General features: G+C 36.4%; 3 protein-coding genes and 1 long non-coding RNA gene across 4 annotated transcripts; 2 read left to right on the forward strand and 2 right to left on the reverse strand.

Moving 5' to 3' along the window:
- Positions 1–486: 486 nt before the first annotated feature.
- Positions 487–2,665, reverse strand: LOC145912496 (uncharacterized). The gene has a single exon (XM_082999979.1). The coding sequence runs from the start codon at positions 2,588–2,590 to the stop codon at positions 1,361–1,363; it is 1,230 nt and encodes a 409-aa protein (XP_082856105.1). The 5' UTR covers positions 2,591–2,665; the 3' UTR covers positions 487–1,360.
- Positions 2,666–8,029: 5,364 nt separating this feature from the next.
- LOC145912500 (ficolin-1-like) lies at positions 8,030–10,378 on the forward strand. The gene is made up of 5 exons (XM_082999982.1): positions 8,030–8,264; positions 8,579–8,675; positions 8,955–9,051; positions 9,115–9,182; positions 10,051–10,378. Exons 1-5 carry the CDS (start codon positions 8,034–8,036, stop codon positions 10,278–10,280), a joined length of 723 nt encoding a protein of 240 aa, XP_082856108.1. The 5' UTR covers positions 8,030–8,033; the 3' UTR covers positions 10,281–10,378.
- A 2,540-nt stretch (positions 10,379–12,918) lies between these two features.
- LOC145912007 (uncharacterized) lies at positions 12,919–14,387 on the forward strand. The gene has a single exon (XM_082999437.1). It carries the CDS (start codon positions 12,969–12,971, stop codon positions 13,746–13,748), a length of 780 nt encoding a protein of 259 aa, XP_082855563.1. The 5' UTR covers positions 12,919–12,968; the 3' UTR covers positions 13,749–14,387.
- Positions 14,388–15,457: 1,070 nt separating this feature from the next.
- LOC145912501 (uncharacterized) lies at positions 15,458–16,963 on the reverse strand. Its single transcript, XR_014403302.1, has 4 exons — positions 16,645–16,963; positions 16,360–16,482; positions 16,156–16,256; positions 15,458–15,990 (listed from the first exon to the last, which is right to left on the reverse strand). It is a non-coding gene; the product is annotated as an uncharacterized LOC145912501 (long non-coding RNA).
- Positions 16,964–20,769: the final 3,806 nt, after the last annotated feature.

Consider the following 20,769-nt stretch of genomic DNA (forward strand, 5'->3'; position numbering starts at 1 on the left):
CGCAGTATCCTGCAGCCCGTGTTGGCTGATACCTCCGCAACATCAATGGTTTCAACAGATGCACCAACACAACCAATGGCGGCATCCACACCTAAACCAAACATGCGGTACGACGAAGGTTTTACCACGGTGCGACTCTGCAAGCGAAAGACAAGTGCAACACTTTCACCGAAGAAGAAGAAGACGTCATGCTGCCACACAGCATATGCAGGCGAGCAAATTAAATGTTTATGCATTTTTATTGTCGCTGTGGCAATTGGGCTGCGGGCGAAGCTTATATTAGCCCATCCCGTTGCGCAAACAAGAAGTGCTAACGCTTGCTAATAAGCTGCACTTGTGGCGTCACGTACAACCTAATGCCCGGGGAAAAAGTAGTATGTACCTGTAAAGCTATAATTTCCAATGACTTCAACTCAACCTTTTATTATATATCTTGCCTTGAATGGTCATAGTATTCAAACTATCAACAAAGAGCCACAAACAAAAGCAGTTAGCAGTTTTTGTTGTAATGATTAGACATGCTGTGAATGAAGAAAAGCGAAGCATAATGTAAATCATTACATTCAAAACATTTTGTGATAGTAATCTGGTGTTAATAACCACAAGTTTTAGTTTCAAAACCATTACATATACAAATTTTTGTGTTGGATTTCAACAGGCTGTTGGGTTGAATCGAAAAATAGTATTTTCATGTGCTGAAATTCAATAGAACTTCTTGTGAAAATAATTTACATAACTAGGGACCGGTGAGAATAGGAACGCGGATCTCAGCGGTGGAGAACATTGCAGTGTAAAACTTCAGCAGATCATTATTGGTACAGTTATTTACAATGTTTTATCAGTGATTAGCGTTGTATTGACAAACCAAGTTGTTCGTATGGTGCATATTGGCAAAACTAGTTTTCTGTGCATGTTTTCGCAAAGGCACGAGACCATGATATTACTCCATAATGCAAAACCAGACTTGTTAGTATCAGCACCTTTCAAATACACATTCGGATAAAAACAAACCGTTAGAGTGGATTAGAAAACATAGCTTTCATATAATGTCTGATAAACATTTCTGGACAAAGGCCGAACCAGTATGAGTTTGAAATTGTTCGGCCGTGTGTTAATGTTATACTTCTGAGGATTTTATCTTTTGTGAATTTGAATGTGATTTTCTAAAGCGTTTGCCTATAGGTTTTATGACAAGATGTGCATTTGTAGGGCTTTAGTATGAATTCTTCTGTGTACAAGAAGGTACAAGGAAACTTGACATGCTAGAAAATTTTGCAAATATCACAATTCAATGGCTTCTCACCGATATGGAGTCGTCTGTGTTCATTCAAATTTGAATTAAATGCAAACGTTTTTTCAGTTATTCCACATTTAATATGCTTTCTTTCCAGTATATGCATGTTTTTTTGTGGTCTCGTAGATTACTTTTCCTGCTGAAAGCTTTGATACAAAAGCTGCACTTGAAGGGTTTCTCTCCTGTGTGAGTTCGAATGTGCCTTTGTAGACACCCAGTTTGACTAAAAGATTTATCACAATAGTTACACTTATAAGGTTTTTCTCCAGTGTGAGTTCTTATGTGGTTTTGTAGACTTCCTTTTTTACTGAAAGATTTGTCACAATAGTTGCACTTGTAAGGTTTCTCCCCAGTGTGAATTCGAATGTGCTGTTGTAGAGACCCAGTTTGGCTAAAAGATTTATCACAATATTTACACTTGTAAGGTTTTTCTCCAGTGTGAGTTCTTATGTGGTTTTGTAGAATTCCTTTTTTGCTGAAAGATTTGTCACAATAGTTGCACTTGTAAGGTTTCTCTCCCGTATGAGTCCGAATGTGTTTTTTCAGATAACTTTTATTGCTGAAAGATTTTTCACAATAGTTGCACTTGTAGGGTTTTTCTCCAGTATGAGTTCGAATGTGTTCTTTCAGATGAAATTTATGGCTGAAAGATTTTTCACAATAGTTGCACTTGTAAGGTTTCTCTCCCATATGAGTTCGAATGTGTTCTTTCAGATAACTTTTATTGCTGAAAGATTTTTCACAATAGTTGCAATAGTCATGATTCTCTCCAGTATGTGTTCGAATGTGCTGTTGTAGAGACCCAGTTTGGCTAAAAGATTTATCACAATAGTTGCACTTGTAAGGTTTTTCTCCAGTATGAGTTCGAATGTGTTCTTTCCGATGACATTTGTGGCTGAAAGATTTGTCACAATATTTGCACTTGTAAGGTTTTTCTCCAGTATGAGTTCGAATGTGGGTTTTTAGATTACCTTTAACGCTGAAAGACTTTTCACAATATTTGCACTTGTAAGGTTTCTTTCCAGTATGAGTCCGAATGTGTATTTGCAGAATACCTTTTCCGCTAAAAGACTTTTCACAATATTTGCACTTGTAAGGTTTCTCGCAAGTATGAGTTCGAATGTGTATTTGCAGACTACATTTATCGGTGAATGATTTTTCGCAATATTTGCACTTGTAAGGTTTCTTGCAAGCGTGTGTTCTTGTGTGATTTTGTAGATCACTTTTATTGATGAAAGCTTTGATACAATATCTGCACTTAAAGGTTTCCTTTTCATCATTAGTTTGAATGTGCATTGGATGATCATACTTTTGATAGAAAGCACAATAGTTGCACTTGCATGGTTTCTCCCCAGTGTGAATTCCAGTGTGTTTGCTTAGTGCGCTTTTACATTTTAATGATTTTTCGCAGAAGTTGTAGAGAAATGCTTTGTTTTCTTTTGGACTTTCCATATGTGCTTGGCAATTTATCACACCTTCTATGCAAATTTTCTCTTGCCACTGCGAAACAGAAATGAACACATAAATTACAAGGTGCTCTAACCAAAACCTATGCTATTGTAAGTATAAGGTGATGGAAAACACTATTAGACCGGGTCACAAAATTTTCGCCAAACTTGATCCACATACAAGTCTGTGTATACAGAAATCTGTGCGAATTTTTATGGTTAACCACATGTTGTTTATGGTTATATATTTGAGTTGAAATACTACCACACGAAATCGTATCGTTAATATTCGCACAGATTTCTGTGTTACATAGGATTATATGTGGATCAAGTTCGGAGAAGACTTTGTGACCCGGTGTAGTTGTATTTTCCATTAGGTATACCCAATAACGAAAGCAAATTATTCCATAGTTATTGGTGAATGTAAACCATAGCGCCCTCTATAATAGGCCTGGACACCAGTCGCGCTCGTTTCAAAACTGGAGGCGGATGTGTTTCAACTGGTTTCTGCGGTCGTGCGGGACTTCTAGACAGTTTTTGGTGTGTTATTGATAGGTTAATGTGTGCGAAACGTGAAAATGTATTAAATTTACGCTTATTTTGAGTTTGCGAGACTAGTCCAGCAGGGTCAAAAAGTTTTGTTTGTGTACATTAAGGTCCCGGTTGGGCTTTTAGAAGTTGGTACTAAGTTTTTTTATATTATTTATTGTAAAAACAGGTCAGATCCCTATTTAAACTTTTTGTTTACAGAATAATATGTTTACTAAACATGCCAATATTTCCAGTAACACACCAAAAACTGTCTAGAAGTCTCGCACGACCGCAGAAACCAGTTGAAACGCATCCGCTTCCAGTTTTGAAACGAGCGCGATTGGTGTCCAGGCCTGTTATGACTGGTGTGCAGGCCTGTTATAGAGGGCGCTATGATGTAAACTGATTTACACAGTAATTTTACAAGGTAGATAAAAATTCATCGTTGGTTTTTCAGCAATAAATTTACATTGTGTAATTTTGCTATGGAATGACTGCATGAACTTTGCTATAGAAATCGAAATTTCGGTGCATCAATAATTTATGTGTATTTATAACTTTTTTTAAGCCATAGATAAACAGCGAGACTACGTTTAAACTGGTGCACATTCAACCAAAAATTCTGACATAAATAAACAACTAAAGCAAGTTCAAGGGGGAGGCTGACTTATGTATAGACTCTATATGCTAAAATTGCAAATACTTACAATCGAATTGATAGAGGGCGTATAATTACCACATTTTACATTGCTATTTTATTTGCCTCGCTTAATATTTTATATTCTTTGATTTATTCTGACTGTGCATGCGATTTATTTTGCATTGATTTTGCCTCATTCAATCTTGCTTAAGTTTTCAATAAATATCCTGGTGACTTACCTATAGATGATCAATTACGCACAAGGAATTTGCGGACGAATCCTAATATCTACTGTCTCATCACTATAAAAGCTTACAAGTCTCAGCTTACAAGTGAACGCACAATGCAGAACGCCACACCTGAGTCAAATTCAGAAAAACAACTTTGCCCCGGGGCGTAAACGCCTTTGCGTGCGCCTCAGGCCGCTAGGATCCATTGAGAAAACGAAAACATTTTTTCATATTCATTTATATTGGAGTCCGTTCGACGTTTTATTAAATTGTTCCATGTTAATCCTAAAGGGATAGACGTTGCACAGTTCCTCTTAGTGGAAATATTTGTGCCTGGCCAGTTTATTTTTTGCCGGGCTTCTAACCAATAGAACTGCCATGTTTCCCTTACATTTAATTAACTGCATAGGAACGGGAAAAAACCCAAAATTAAGTGATTTTTAGCACGCATATCGGCATGAACCATCTATCCCACTTATAACAATTCAAGATAGAGAAACCAAAATAGTTATTTTACCGGGTAGTCAGGAACGTTGATCACCTATTCAATTATATTTTGTGGCTGATTTTCATGTGCTAACGCTTCACCAAAGTAAAATTGAAGCTTAAAAAGAAAACACCAAAACTTTTATTTTTTCATTGGTTGCATGTAAAGTATTCGGTAAAAGCGACATTTTTTGAACAACAGTCCAGACCACGAGGCAAAAAATAACGTCAGCCATCAATCAGATATTTTTTCCAATAATTTAAAAGCTCAGTTAAATTTTAGTTAGAGTTGAAAGTTTTTAAGTTCCAGTTGGAAACGGGTAAATCTGGCTAGTGTTCAAGACAAGTGTTATGTTTCACCTGTCACATAATTTTGGGAATATCGTTATTTCCATAATAGTGTTTTTAATCGTCCCGATTCAGTTTTACTGAGGTTAATTGACGAACTTTTTTTATTTCGATGTCAAAACATTGGAATCAGAATGGAAAATATATTTGGATCTCAGTTTTACGATTTCGGGAAACATTGAGAATGCAAAGTTATATTTTCCTGGCTAAATTTAGCAGCCTTTTAATTAGAACACGACAATTAATGTGACTTTCAAGCCTGTTGTAATTCTTTGATTTTTCATATTTTCCATAATTGTCAAAGCCAAAACAATTGCAGTTCGTCCGCTAGACAGCGCAACTTACTACAGTTGAATAAATGTTTCAAGGCGTTCTTCATATCAACATCAATAAATTTATGTAAAGTGAGTTGCAGACATATCTGGTTTGAAGTAAAACTTTTTTTAGTCCGTGTTAATGCTGCGCAAGTTGTAACAGCGATATTTCACAACAGCAATACAATAGACGACGACATGGGGACGAAATCAAGGAAGATGACATTGTCCTGTTGGAGAACACGGTCGTTCCGCCAGGCGAATGCCGAAAGTTCATCAGACCATACAAAGGCCCTTTCAAAGTTATTATTGAAGGAGAGGATGGGAAACAGAAGCGAGTACATTTCAACCGCTTGAAAAAGGCAAATCTGCCTTAACGCAGTCGGATGAGCTCGCGCTGCACGACACTGATAATTTTGTTATCCATACATTGCAAATCGAGACACGCACGGACGCACCCACTGATCAGGATAAAGGGTTGCCTACTCGATCACTGTTACACCTTGGTCAAGGTTTGGACGCCAACAAAAACAATGCTGCGGTGACGACAGCCGGCCACAACGAAATCGGCGAAAAACTGAATTTTATCAAGCGCCCTAACGGAGTAAGACAGTTTTAAACGTGGGGGTGTAAACGTATTTGTTCGTTTGTGTTTCACACGCTTTATTTCTTTTTGTATTTTCACTTCACCTTTACTTTAACTCACATGTTTTTCTTTGATTACTTTCACACTCACTTTTTATAATATAATTGTAATTATTTCGATTTTACTCGTTTTTATACGCTCGAGCAGTCACGCTTGCGTGGCAAACGTGGGCAGTGATGATTGGTTTAAGTGCTGGCGGCAGATATAATAAGCGAAAAGCCAAGGAGTTCTCTGGTGGTGGCGACGTAAAAACACTGTTTTTGTTGTGGCGAGAAGTAATTGTTGTCCAACGCTATGTGCAGTGGACGGTCCTTTTTGTTTTAAAACAACCGATGTGGGTGGAAAATATTTGGAGTTTATAACTTTGAAAATGAAAGCCAAAGCTAAAATGCTGTTATACAGTAGTAAACGTTTCGAACACTAACTGCGTTCATCATCAGTACTACAATGAGTGCATGCAAGAAAAGCGTCGGGGTAATAAAGGACTGAGCAGGCAGAAGGGAAACAGCAGCAGCAACAACGCGCAACAAGCCAGAGGCATGTCACGTGACAACAACATGGGAGCACAGCAGCGACGTCATCATTAGCGATGTGTCAGACTGCAGTACGGACCTAGATGTTGAATAGGTAAAGCGGTTTTGAGCTATCATCCACGTTCAGAGCTAGTTTATGGAGTTGGATGTACAGTGTTGGTCGTGTAAACCGATGTTTTATCGTAATTTTACCATGTTACTCTTTTATACCTATTATGCGTTTTTAATTTATTACAAAAGCAGCCACCGTGGTCGTGTGACTCCAGGTATTGGCGATAGACCGTCAGTGCGGAGTAGCCTGGGTCTGAGTCGGGTTAAGGACAGGCTAATTTCGGTTACAGAGACACCGAAAATGTTTATTGTGCTGATGCATCGTCGTATGTAGCAAACCAATATGCTGTTACATTTTTTGTTAGGCATTAAATTCAGTTTCCATTAAGCAGTTTTCCACTTATATCCATTGCATTGAAACGAAAGAACGTTGGTTCGATGGAATCACATTGCGCCTTTTGCCAATGTCTTTGACATTATTTCCCAGGTTTGAGTGCCGATACCAGTCCTGATTGCATCCTGTACGAGTGGTTTTGACGAATCTGTTGCTTCGCTTGCACAAACATATTAATTACCAAGGTTTGACCCCCTGTATAGCTCCTGCGAGAAACTCTGTATGAGTTTGTTAATGAACCCAATGGTTTCCAGCAATATTTCCACAAGTACCTGACTGTTCCCTGCAATATTGCCCAATTAAATGACCGTTCCCAGCAATATTTCCACAAATACATGACGGTTTCCTGCAAAATTTCCACAATTAAATGACGGTTCCCAGCAATATTTCCTCAAGTACCTGACGGTTCCCAAATCCAAATATTACAAGCAAACCGCCTTTTTTGTTTTTCGACAAACTGAAATAACATTCAAGTATATAAGCGCCTGAAAGCTTGAAATATTGTTGCAGATGTAAGTAAGATTCTGAGAATAAAGAGACTGACCGATACTGTTAAAAACCATCGACAGAAACAGAGATAGAGTGTTTAATATATCGTTGCAAATCAAGACATAGTTGCTCTGTCTAAAGGTGGTTGTATGTTTGCGTAGTGTGAGGAGTTTGTGACGAAATATACAAAACGCTAAAATCATCTGAATGAACTGTTTTTGTATGTTAAATATTATCTTTTTTAATAAGGTCACACGACTAAAATCATAGTTCAATTGTAAACAACCAAGTTATCAAATCAACAATCGCCAAAAAAGCGCTGTGGTTTCGCAATTTAGCTAACCTAAAACAGAACTCTTAAAACACAATGTAATGATTGTGATGTAAACCCATCTGCATGTTATTAACTTTTGTATATTCATATGTCGTGAAGAAAAAACACTACATTTTCGATGAATAAAAAGTTAATCAAAAATAAAATGCGCAACTCAGTTAAACACATATGAACAACAAACAGATAAAGGTAATATAGGGTAGTTTCCCTTTTTGAAGCATTCTGCTGCGTCTGATTTGACATAATCAGCATGTAACATTTCATGTTGTTTCTTACTTTCAGTCCTACTTTCAAAATGCAGATGGCAAATATCAGCTGCATTCTGCTGCTTTTTCTAACTTGTCCAATTCTAAGCTGCCGAAGAGCTAACCAGGTCATCCAGACTTCTGGAGGAAGAAACGATGTTTACGCCAGTTGCAAGGATGCCTTGCAAAACGGAATGACACAAAGCGGGGTTTACAATTTATCTTCTCCTCGACCTTACCAAGGATATTGCGACATGCAAACTGATGGTGGAGGATGGCTAGTGAGTTCATATTTTGAGGCTAGAACAAAATATTTTTTTGGATAATTGTAGTGGTTTGACAAAGAATGATTAATTTTATTCAAAAAAACAGGGTAATGTTATGCAAACAATGGAAACGAAACTGTAAATAAAACGGGATGCCTTAAATTAATCACTGCAGGAAATACAAACGTTTTCTATAAAAGTATCTGTTTCAATTTTGATTACAACATTCATAGATCATTGCAACATAACGGATGTACGTAGTTGCTCGATGGAAATATAAGATTCCACGCTAGCCAATGTCAATTTTGTTTTTCTTTTTAAATTTTCAGGTTGTACAGAAAAGATTTGATGGTTACATTAATTTTTATCGGGACTGGAGAGAATATGAAAATGGATTTGGTTCCTTGACTGGAGAGTTTTGGTTAGGTATTGCGACATTAGCATTACCCGCATTTAAATCAATTGTTTCTTTTTGTTTATTTAGATTTTATCAACTCCCAATTAGTTTTTGTTCTTTAGCACCTCCAGTGGTAGTTTTTAATTCTACATAAGAAAGATAAGCTTGTGTGTAAATGTGTTAGTATTTTCTCGTCGTCACGATTGTCATATCTTGGGCTACGCATTTAACAAGGAAAGCTTTACATCTACAAACAGCAAACAACATTTGCAAAAACATAAACACTTAACGTTTGTTGATTAATTAAGGCTTGGAGCTGATACACGAACTTACAAGTTTGAAACGTCAAGAGCTCCGCGTTGACCTGCAAAATTTCGATAACACAAAGTATTATGCAAAGTACAGGTAACTACTTGCGTGCGTTTGAGTGCCAAGTTTTCAAGGATCCTATTTGTACCATCTTGACAGCAACTTCAGCATCGGTTCACCAGGGGAGAATTACCGTCTGACTGTTGGTGGGTACACTGGTGACGCAGGTAAGCAGGCAAACACGTTTAAATAATTTAGCTTGTCAGAAAGGAGTTTAATAGACTCTCTAACTCAGGGGCGCACAACTTTTTTATTCATCCGTCCGCATTACACAGACTTTATTTTCCCAACAGTCGCCAGTGGGTCCAAACTGACAACTTCGCATTTAAAAAATAATTGATTTTATTCTGTTTTATAACAGAGACTGACCAATTCAATAAGCCAAACATCCAAGCAAAACCTGTTAAGTTTCTTTAAGTTCATCAGGTTGTGCACCCCTGCTCTAATTCGTGGGTGAATTACAAAACTCATATGAGGATGCGTGCTAAAATATTTTATACTATCCGGTCGCTTGCCTCCTGACAAGACCGTTTATATCCTATAAAAAACTGCGAGGTGTTTTCAAGCGTTGAGGCTTGTTTTGGTCAAATAAAGAAATATTTTACGAGTGCCATTTTACAATCAATGACGCGCTAAATTTGACTCGGATGCCCTTCTTTACGCAAGACATTTTTCCATAACAGTTCGCGTACTTTTGAAGTAAATATACAAGCCAATCACTTGTGTGGAGGTTGACAAACAATTTTTTATTATTTGTGAAAATCGCCAGCCGAAAGATGAAAATAAATCGATAAAAATATCTCCAAGAACTAAAATTGCAATTTTACTAAGTCTGAATGCGCAATACGAAAATTTCGGAATTACCAAATCAAATGTTACGCAAGTAAGATGTTATTTACGCTTATGTCTATGTTACTCACACAATGCGGAAAAGTTGTGTATATTAAATATACCTTGCTCTGAGTTGTATGCCAGATGATTGGCTAGTTAACATCTGAACCGCAAACTAAACTGTTACAAAATTTGCACCAATAGGTGATCGGCTGGATTATCACAATCAGATGCCATTCTCCACTCATGACCGAGGTAGCAATTATGGTAGTAACTGTGCTGTTAGTTTCCATGGAGCTTGGTGGTATAAGAGTTGTCATCACTCCAACCTGAACGGAAATTACTACACGCAGGAGACAAGAGCAGGCGATTCGAACCGTTGGAATTACGTATCGCGTAAACGTTCGGAAATGAAAATAAGACCTGTGATGTAATAAAACAAATCAAATAAATGGAAATATTTGCGTGATTAAATAAAAGTAAGTGTCAATTATTAAAATGACTTCTTTGAAAAAGTGATTAACAATTTATTAACCGCATATACTTTTTAACGCTACGAACTCACAATTGTGTTTTCTTGGTGCTATGAATATTTTGTAAATACTTTGCATCACAAATCATCACATGTAAAATAATATACACTCTACTCTAAAACATGAAACCCTTTGCTTGTTGTGTCATTATTCAGTAAAGCGGAAGAGACCTGTTTAGCGGTAAAGTGCATATGTCAAGAAAAATTTATTCAAAAATAACTTAACCATGAAATGATCAGAACTTTCTGCAAGTTTTTATGAAAAAAGTAGCTTGATATGGTCACAGGTTTTTTAAGATACAGCCGATCACACTTACGTAACCATGCGAAAGCAAAATTATTGTTGCGTGACGTCATGCAAGGCGATTTAATTGTGCGGGAGCTGCCAGCGAGACTTATGCACACAAAGGGAAAACATTGTAAAACTGATGGTTTGGTAATTTTGCATTAAACTGGAGCACAACAAGTGAATGATGGGTTAGGAAGACGATCCGTTATTGGATTATTTATCGTGTCATTAATTTATTGAAGCCTTGTCGATTTGTCTACTCCCAGCAAAAGTACCGGTAATTATATTTTAAGGCCGGCAAAGACCGCCAAGAAAAACCCACAAAACTAAGATGTATGGAGCACAGATATCTTGCCGTAGAACTGCTTTCTGTCTGGAAGTAGCATTGCCTACGGGTTTGCGTAACATCTTGAATGATTTGATTAATTTTTCCGAACAAATTCGTGGTGCTCAATAATCGGTTTGTTCACAACATAGTTAAACGATGAGGTACTTTACTGGTTAGTGTTCAAGTTCATTATCACAACAAAATCCGCCGCAATCAACCACTAAAACACTTTTCGCAATACAGTTTGTAACTAGAAATGTTAGAAAAATCGGATTACGTCACCACTAAGGTGAGGTTAAAGTTATGATACACACCCAAAATGACGTCATGTAATGTCACTGAGCAAAGAAAATAGAAACGCACCACAAGTCTTATTCAAGTAAAGAGTAATTACGTTGCAATATCTACAATTTGAGGCTCCTTTCCGTTGCTATCGCTAGACTTTGAAACGAAACGCCCTATTTATTATTATTGTTCTATTTAAAGCTTACCTAAACCTTTTCGAATTAACACTGCCCTTAATCTCCAATTGCACTGATTAGACCTTGTAGGTCGAAACAGTGTGTACTGCAGTTTACTACAATCATATCACTTTCTTTAAAAACTTGAAAAAATCTCAGCTTCTGCACACTTTCTGTTGCCGATTTCTTTTCAGAATAATAACTGTTATGTTGCAGCGAAATGATTTTATTTCTTTTTGACTTTTCATATGTGCTTGTCAATGTACCACAATTTTCAATTTTCTATTACTACTGTAAATTAGAAATTAAATCTTAATTTATATGGTCACTGATTTTCACTATTTCTATAGTATGGATAGGGTTTCTGTGAGATCAATTTAACTATACTCTATTCCAGGCCACATTCCCACATGGCACACGCACACAAGCAACAGTAAATCTAGACGGATTGTTGCACATATCATAAGACATCATTAGCGTCGTTTTTATTTTAAACGTCATTCAAAACAACACATGTCGAACATGGTTGGCAATTGTGTTGTCAGAAACAGCTTTACGGATTCTATCTTATATTTCCATGAACCAGTCACAAACAATACGTTTTAGTTTTATATTGAGAGCATAATCTCAAATAAAAACACGAGCATGAAAAGCTTATTAAAAAAAGTATAAAAGAGCGAGAATGGCTTAAACCTTTCTATATTATTGTGATATAATAATACAACTACAGTATACCTCGTTTATCACGGATTCGGTTAATTTGGAAACTTCTCTTATTTCGCTTTGTATTCTGCATGCTAACAAAAATCTTCGAATCATTTGCAAATTTAAATCGGATTTTAACTCCGGACAAAAATTGCTCGTTTTACAATTCGTTAACGGTTTTGGCGAAGCTTCAGGTTACAATAGTTTCTTCGTGTCCATTTTTAAAGCGATTTCCACTGTTGTCCCACTGACTCCATTTGGGTTAAAAATAAATTCATCGGTAATCTGGTCCTCCCCCACCAGAAAACACTATTCTGTATCTACGAACTGAATGCGTTACATTTAGTGTTTCAATTCTTCTACATCGGTGTCTGGTAATGGTAGTAAGTGCCATTGTATTCCTGTATTTACATTTCATTTTCGAGTATAATGCGAAAGTTCCTAATTTTGAAGCTAGTGTTGCCCATCATTCAACTGAGAAATGAACGTTTCGATAAAGTAACTCGCCAAGCCTATCGTTGATACGTGTTTTGGTGGAAAACTTTCTAGTTTGATGAAACAACGACGAGAGGAGGTTTGATTTGGAATTGGATTCAACTCAAGTATGACGTTTTGCGATGTAGAAAAACATACACGCTGGCAAAACTACAAATACTGATATTATTGATTAAAGTTGCATTGCTTCATCTTGAACAAGTTCAGGGATGGGAATTAAGTGATGTTAGAAGTCGTTATTCTATTTGAATAAGGTATTAGAGTGGTGTTAAATTTGAATTACACTTAATCAAGCCTAGCTGAAACTGTGTTATGTCACCACATACTCCAAAAAAACTACCTGGATCAACACTCTCTGCAAAAGTGGACATTTTAATTGAGCAAGTGCAGCAGAACAAAAATCACGTAACTGACAAACTTAACTCAGCATTGGCAGATTTACAAGCAATCAAAGAAAGTCAAAATTTCATGTCACAAAAATTTGATACTCTGGAAAAAAAACTGAATCAAACTGAAGAAGAACTAAAAACAGTCAAAAAAGAAAACTTGGAACTGAAGGAAAATGTCAAACGATTAAGAATTGGAATGGCTGCCTGTTCTGATGAAGTCAATGCATTGGAACAGTATGGGAGGCGAGATTGTCTGGAGTTTAAAGGCATTCCTCACACAAAGGAGGAATGCACAGATGAGATTGTTGTCTCCATTGCAAAAAAAGTGGGAGTGATTATCAACAAAAGTGACATCAGCATATCCCACAGACTGCAAATGCATAAGCACAATACTCAGCAACCGCCAACTATAATAGCAAAGTTTTTGTCAAGAAAAACTCGAGATAGTCTGTTTCAGAATCGGGCAAAGCTACGAAAAATAAACATGGAAAATATGGTCAACAAAATCTTTATCAATGAAAGCTTAACAAAAGTAAATAGAAAAATATTCAATACTTGCCTTGCATATAAAAGAAACCACGGATTCAAGTTTATTTGGACTAAAAATGGTACAACACTACTCAAAAAAGATGAAGGCACTCCAGCGTTGTGGATCAAAAATGAAGATGATCTACGGAAGTACAAAATACCAAGCATCCAATAAGGTACTGTAATGATGCAGTCAATTAGTGTAAAAATGATGATGTTCACCTGCAAAAACAATCATTGTGATATTTTGTCTGTCAGTGTATTTTTATTTTGTTTAATGTTTTACAACAGCTTTGCACAACACCATATTAACAAACACCTCCATGAACACAAACATGTGTAGCAAATATTATAGTATGCAAGAATTTGATGCTGCAACCAAACAACCACACCAACAAAATTTCGTTATGACTCATTTTAATGTAAGAAGTTTGCCTCATAATCTACCTATTCTAGAAGCCTTTGCTAATGCGTGCAGTGTACTACCTCATATAATTGGAATCTCCGAAACAAAACTTAAAAAAAACACAGCAACCAACATATCTTTAGATGGATATGACTTCCTTGGAGAAAACTCCCCAACACATGCTGGTGGTGTGGGCATATATGTTAAAAGACCACTGGTTTACCGTAGAAGCGACCAGTATAAAATTCATATACCTCGTTGCGAAAATTTGTGGATTGAAGTTGACCTGAAACAAAAAAACAAACAGAAATCAATGGTAATTGGAATAATCTACCGACACCCAGATCACAACATAACAATTTTCGCTTCACATTTAGAACACACTATCCATACTTTAAACAAAAAAAACAAAACCTTTTACATTCTTGGTGACTTCAACATCGACATTTCAAGAAAAACACCTCATGTACAAGAATACAAACTGATGATAGAGAGTCTGAACACCAAAATTATAATAGACAAAGCATCCCACACAGCCCCATCACAGAGACAATCCACTATAGACCATATCTACACAAACAATTTTTCAAATGCTATTACACCTGGTCTCATTACATTCAACATATCAGACCACTTGCCTATTTTTGCCATTATTCACAAGTCCGAACCCCAAATCATGGAATACCCTACACTTACTAGAAATTATTTCAAATTTGACACAGACAGTTTCCTACTTATGATTGAAAACAGAGCCGGCATTATTTGGAATGAATCAGATGTTCAGGATCAATTTGCAACCTTCATCCACATTTTTCAAAACACTGTAGAAGAGCATGCTCCATACACACTACAACACAGAAGGCGCAAGGCAAAGCCTTGGATCACCAAGGGTATCCTAAAATCTATAAAACATAAAAACAAACTTTATAGGAAACTCATTCAAAAAGGAAATCTCACACCCAACTTCAAATTATATTCCAATAAACTAAAATCAGTTATAAGAGCAGCCAAGCAAAATCACTACAAAAACTTATTTAATGTTAACAAGGCAAACCCAAAGCAAACCTGGAAACTTATCAACAAAATAACCACAAATAACGCCACAAAGAAAACACCCATATCACAAATTACCACACCCAATGGCACAGTTAAAGATCCAACGCACATTGCAAGTGAATTTAACAATTTTTTCACCAACATTGGGAAAAATATGGCACTACTTGTTCCTCCAACTCTCACAAAACCAATAGACTACCTCACAAACAGTCCATCAGCATCCTTCTTTTTCCACACTGTGGAAATAAACGAAGTATTTAACACCATTGCACAACTAGACATAAATAAATCAACAGGCCCTCATGACATTCCCATTAAACTAGTTAAATTAGCAGCACCAGTTATTTCACCAATCCTTTGCCAATTGCTAAACCGGTGCATCCAAACAGCAACATATCCTAAATGCTTAAAAATATCTAAAGTGATACCACTATTTAAAGGAGGGGACTCTGAAAACTTAAGTAATTACAGACCAATATCATTAATACCAATCTTTGCCAAAATATTTGAAACAATTATACATAAAAGGATGATGGACTATTTACTAAAATTTGACCTACTCACCAAATTTCAAAATGGATTTAGACCTGGACATTCAACCGACTTAGCCATAGCACACATCTATGATCACATAGCCAATTTGTTAGACCACCAACAGAAAACATGCGCAATATTCCTTGACCTCCAAAAAGCGTTCGACACAGTCAATCATGACATCATACTACAAAAACTAGAATTTCATGGTTTTCGGGGTAAAATTATAACCTTCCTTAAGAGCTACCTAACAGGCCGACAGCAATATACAAAAATTGCCAATTCACACTCCAATGTTTCCAATGTGGTTTGCGGCGTACCTCAGGGATCGCCTTTAGGACCCCTCCTCTTCCTTATATACATCAATGACTTGCCTTGCGCCTCCACATTCCACACAACACTATTTGCAGATGACACATGTCTAATCATGTCACATAAAAACATAGAGGATTTGGAGAAATATACCAATATTGAAATTGACAAGGTCAATACATGGATGCAGTCCAACAAACTAACAGTTAATTGCCAGAAAACCAAGTTCATGCTCTTCTCCAGATGTAAAAAATTAAACAATAAGTCATTTCACCTGAAAATCAATGGCGTCACACTTGAACAAGTTGAAACAGCTAAATATCTTGGCATTGAGTTCGATAGCCAACTTTTATGGGGTCCGCACATCAACATGCTCTGCAAAAAAATAGCCAAAACCATCGCTATCATGTACAAGCTCAAGCACCACTTAGGCCAAGACACACTTCGAATTGTGTATCATGCACTAGTACACTCTCACCTAAGATATGGTCTTCTAACATGGGGTTTTGCTAGTCCGTCACTGCTACATCCTCTAGTGGTTATGCAGAATCGGGCACTGCGCTTAGTTACCAATAGTCCTTTTCGCACCCACACCTGGCAACTACATTTAAACACCAAAATTCTGCCGATTCACTTAATGCATAATTTACAAATTGGAAGGTTCGTACACAAGTACAAAAATCAACGTTTGCCACCAGTTTTCAAAAATTATTTCACACCAGTTGCTAGAGTTCATGCCCACACAACCAGAAGTCATACCAACCTCAAATATTTTCTTCCACGTGCATCAACGGAATTGGGCAAAAAAAACTTAAATTACAAAGGCGTAGAAATTTGGAACAACATTCCTGAAAACATAAAAAAGTTCAGTTTGGTCGGATTCCACAAAGCACTGCACGCATTCCTCATCGAATCGCTTGACATAAATCTAAACAACAACACGTGGGCGAGGTAAACACCCCCAGGAATGTTATAATTCAATCAGACACGACACCAATTAATCAAATAATTATCGCAAACCTGCCGCCAGCACGTGCCGCCATCACGTGCCTCAACATAAGTCCACACTCCACAGACGTGCCTAGATATATCTTCACACCGTCTAATGTGTTCTGCCATAGAATACTAAAACATGGAATGGAAACTCTTTTCGTCACGCATGAGTAACACTTTACGCAAAATGAAAAATGCATTGAGTTAAATGCGATTTTGGCGTTTTTCGGCGGCGAAAAAGTCTAAGTTAATGTAACCACAAGAATTTATTTAAATGTAATTCAAGTAGTTTCATCCTTAATCTTTTGAAATATGTGGATGATTTTAATTATGACGCGCTATAATGCACTTTTTGACCGTGTGTTACAAGTCACCTTACAGACTAAAAAATTGTTAATACGTCTTCGCGTCAACCTCAAATATGACGTAAGACATGTAATTACGTCATACAAGTGATGACGTAATGTTTTAGATTTGCATATTTGCCTAAAAAGCAATCCTGGGATTCAGAAACCTAATATATGAACAAAACAGTCTGACCCAGAGGTCACATATTTGCAGTCATTATTGGGTATGTATCAAAATGTTTCATAACTCCGCTTTCTGTAAAGATATATGTTGGACAGATAGTACAGTACTACATGAAGTAGTTTTTGGCCCAAAATGTCAGATTGTAGCCTTTGTAAACCAGATAAAATGGGGTCAAATTTTGCTGCTTAATTTTAAAGATTGTATTCACTTGGTTAACCATACTTAAATCTGGCCGTTTTCATCTTTTGTGCAAATAATATTAAATAAATAGTGGTAACTTGTAACTATCTAAAAAATATTGACATAATTAAATAAATTCTTGTGTCATTTTTTATATTCCATTGGTTTTGAGCAATTCATGCCACATATGAGCCGATGCTCTGTGAATATTAATGAACTTGCTTTTGTTGTACTAGTAATCTACTTTATACATTTTTCCCACACATCACTGAGTTTTCTATTTGATTTCATTGTAAATATATGGTTGTATATTGGCATTTTTGTCCGAAAGTTCGACTTTTAAGTGTTGATTAGTCTAATATCCCTGAGAAGAAAACAAATCAAATTGGATGGAAATCATTTTTGTCAAACTATTGCACACATAACAGAAGTATATTTTTTTCTCTTATCATAACAGTTGGTTGAATGCTTATGACACAGTTGAAAATATGTAATGTTTTGTTGAACTAAACATAATTGACTTTTGTTTCAGCCAAATTGGACCTTTATATATTAAAAATACCCTTTTTCACTAGTCATTTTTTTTCTTCGCAGATTAGTTTTAAGTAAAACACAACAGAATTTGATTTAGATATGTATTAAAAAGCTTCTGAGAGAAACATGTCATGTTGAAGAAAAAGATGAAAGTTTTCAGAATTTGCTCGTATGCAAACACTTATATACAAGTTATAGTTGGTTTACATTGGAAGTATTCCCACTGTCCTTGAGTATTTGCAAGCAATCAACATATATTATGTCAAGGCTTTACTTTTTTTGTGTTGGACTTTACTGGCAACATTTGCACTCAGCAGTATGAACATGGTGTTGGCTAGGTATTTCCTGATTTTAATAATTTGGTTCATTATAATATCTTCCTCTCCTTCTTCATCAAGATACAGGAATCGCAGAAAAAAGCAGCCATACTATCGTTTGTCAACTGTTTGTCAAATGCCCTGTTTTTGCAAAATAAATATTCCCAAACAACCGCATTACTGTGTGCAGAGATACTGTCCGAGAAAAAAACATAATTAGCAAGTAGTTGATTTTACATAACAAGCATAGTAGTTGATAATATTACTCGATTTAGCCTCCCAATGCTTGCAAACAGCAAAAGCGCGCAATTATTTGTTCATATTTTGACCCAAAAGGTAGTAGACAGCAAATCGCCGTAAAAAATGATGTGACCCGATTTATTCAAAATCATCCACATATTTCAAAAGACGAGGGACCAAACTTATTGTTTTTTAAAAAAAGTTTTAAATTTTGTTCTATTTAATGGGTTTCTAAGCCCCTTAAAAAACACCAAAATCGCATTTAACCCAATGCATTTTTAATTTCGCGTAAAGTGTTACTCATGCGTGACGGCGCACTTTCAGCGGAGTTTCCATTCCATGTTTTAGTATTCTATGGTTCTGCCAAGCTTATTAATGATAGATACGTAACACATCTTTTGTTGTTGTTGTTTTGTTTTTTTTCAAAAAAAACAAAAAAATATAAAACTAGTTGATATAAAAGGAAAAAAAAATGAAAAGTTTTTCTTCCAGTTGCCGATATGTGTTTGTCTTTTTGCAACGCCCGTACCTTCCATAGGGCCGGTCCTATGACCAAGAATGGTTCCACCGGTCCTTCGTCACGTCACCAGTCGAAATGATTGCTGCAAGTTGTTGTGCGTATTCGCTGACGTTTGCGAGAAATAAAATGAATTGAATTGAATTGAAGTGGTTCGTTGAATCAACAAAATGAAAAAGTTCCACAACCTTTCACATAAGGAATCGTACACCATCAAAAGCAAAATTTCTGGTTATCGGAAGGCCCAAGATTATTCATTTTAATAGACTAATGTCAACGTGACCGTATGTTCGTCACTCGTAACAAACGTGTTTGGGCAGAATGTCTGTGTGGCTGTAGCAGACAGACGCTACTTGGCGTAGAAACAGTTTAATTCTTGATATCAAATTGTGCACTGCTGGTTTGAAGCAGGTCCTAATTAAGTCTTGGGTAAACATTTCATCCATTTTTTTCTTAAATTTTAGTGATTTTTGTGGAGTTGAAATGTGATGTACCCAAACTCCTTGTTGTCAGGATTAGGTACAATGTTACACGTTGTCATTTCTGCTTATCGGTGCCGCTAGTGGCTATGTTGTCTTTATCTCGCATCGAGTATTAGTCGGCAGAATGTTTGCGTGGCGGTATAGCGGACAGACGTGTCTCAGTTACATTCTTTATATTAATGTTTGTACTGTAGGTTTAAAGCGGGTCATTATCAAGTTTAGGGTAAAAATTTGACAAACGGAGGTTAAAGTTTTACGCTTAACGCATCGCGTGCCCTGCTTGTTGGTGTCCACAAATCAAGAGCTTCTACAATATGAAAAGATTTCTTGCTTATGCGTTCAGGTGACTTGCAATCTCTTTGTATATAAATTATATTTATATACAAATATATTTACTTACTTTTTGCGATTATATTTACACTTTGTGCCACAGCAAAGTTGTGCCACAGCAGATAAATAATCATACAAGCAAAACTAAGAATGTAAATAGACCGAGTATTATTGATGCGTTTGTATGTAGATTGTAGATTAACAGTATTTGATTCAAATGTCCATCAAGTATTGTCGCTTCATAACACTCAGGAAGTAGCGTGATTTGCCCTAATACAATTTAATTAGATTTGTCGCGATTCAGTATTACAGTGTGCACGAACATCATGCAATAAAAGATGAGTACTGCTGCTTACACAGACGGTAGGTTTTGCCGCATACCCTAGACTCCAAATTTCGAGAATTTTTTGATGTGTACGGCGGACAAAAAGGCGTCATTGTTGTTTGAAACCTCACTTAAAATGTGTAACATGGCAATTGTGTTGTCAGAAACAGCTTTACGGATTCTATCTCACATTTCCACAAACCAGTCACAAGAAAACACGTTTTAGTTTTGTATTGAGAGCATAATGACAAATAAAATCTCGCACATGAAAACCTTTTTTAAAGTATTTGTTGCACATCTAAAAACCGTTAAAAACAGCTAATGTCAAAATAGTAAACAATTCCATCAAATCTGTACGGTTACTGGTGATTGAATGTGTTATGCATAATTGCAACAAGAATTTTGAGGTGTGCAGTTACTATTTCCGTGTACACTTGAA

The sequence above is a fragment of the Ascidia mentula genome, chromosome 8 (genome assembly GCF_947561715.1).
Source record: "Ascidia mentula chromosome 8, kaAscMent1.1, whole genome shotgun sequence".
NCBI classification, from domain to species: Eukaryota; Metazoa; Chordata; class Ascidiacea; order Phlebobranchia; family Ascidiidae; genus Ascidia; species Ascidia mentula.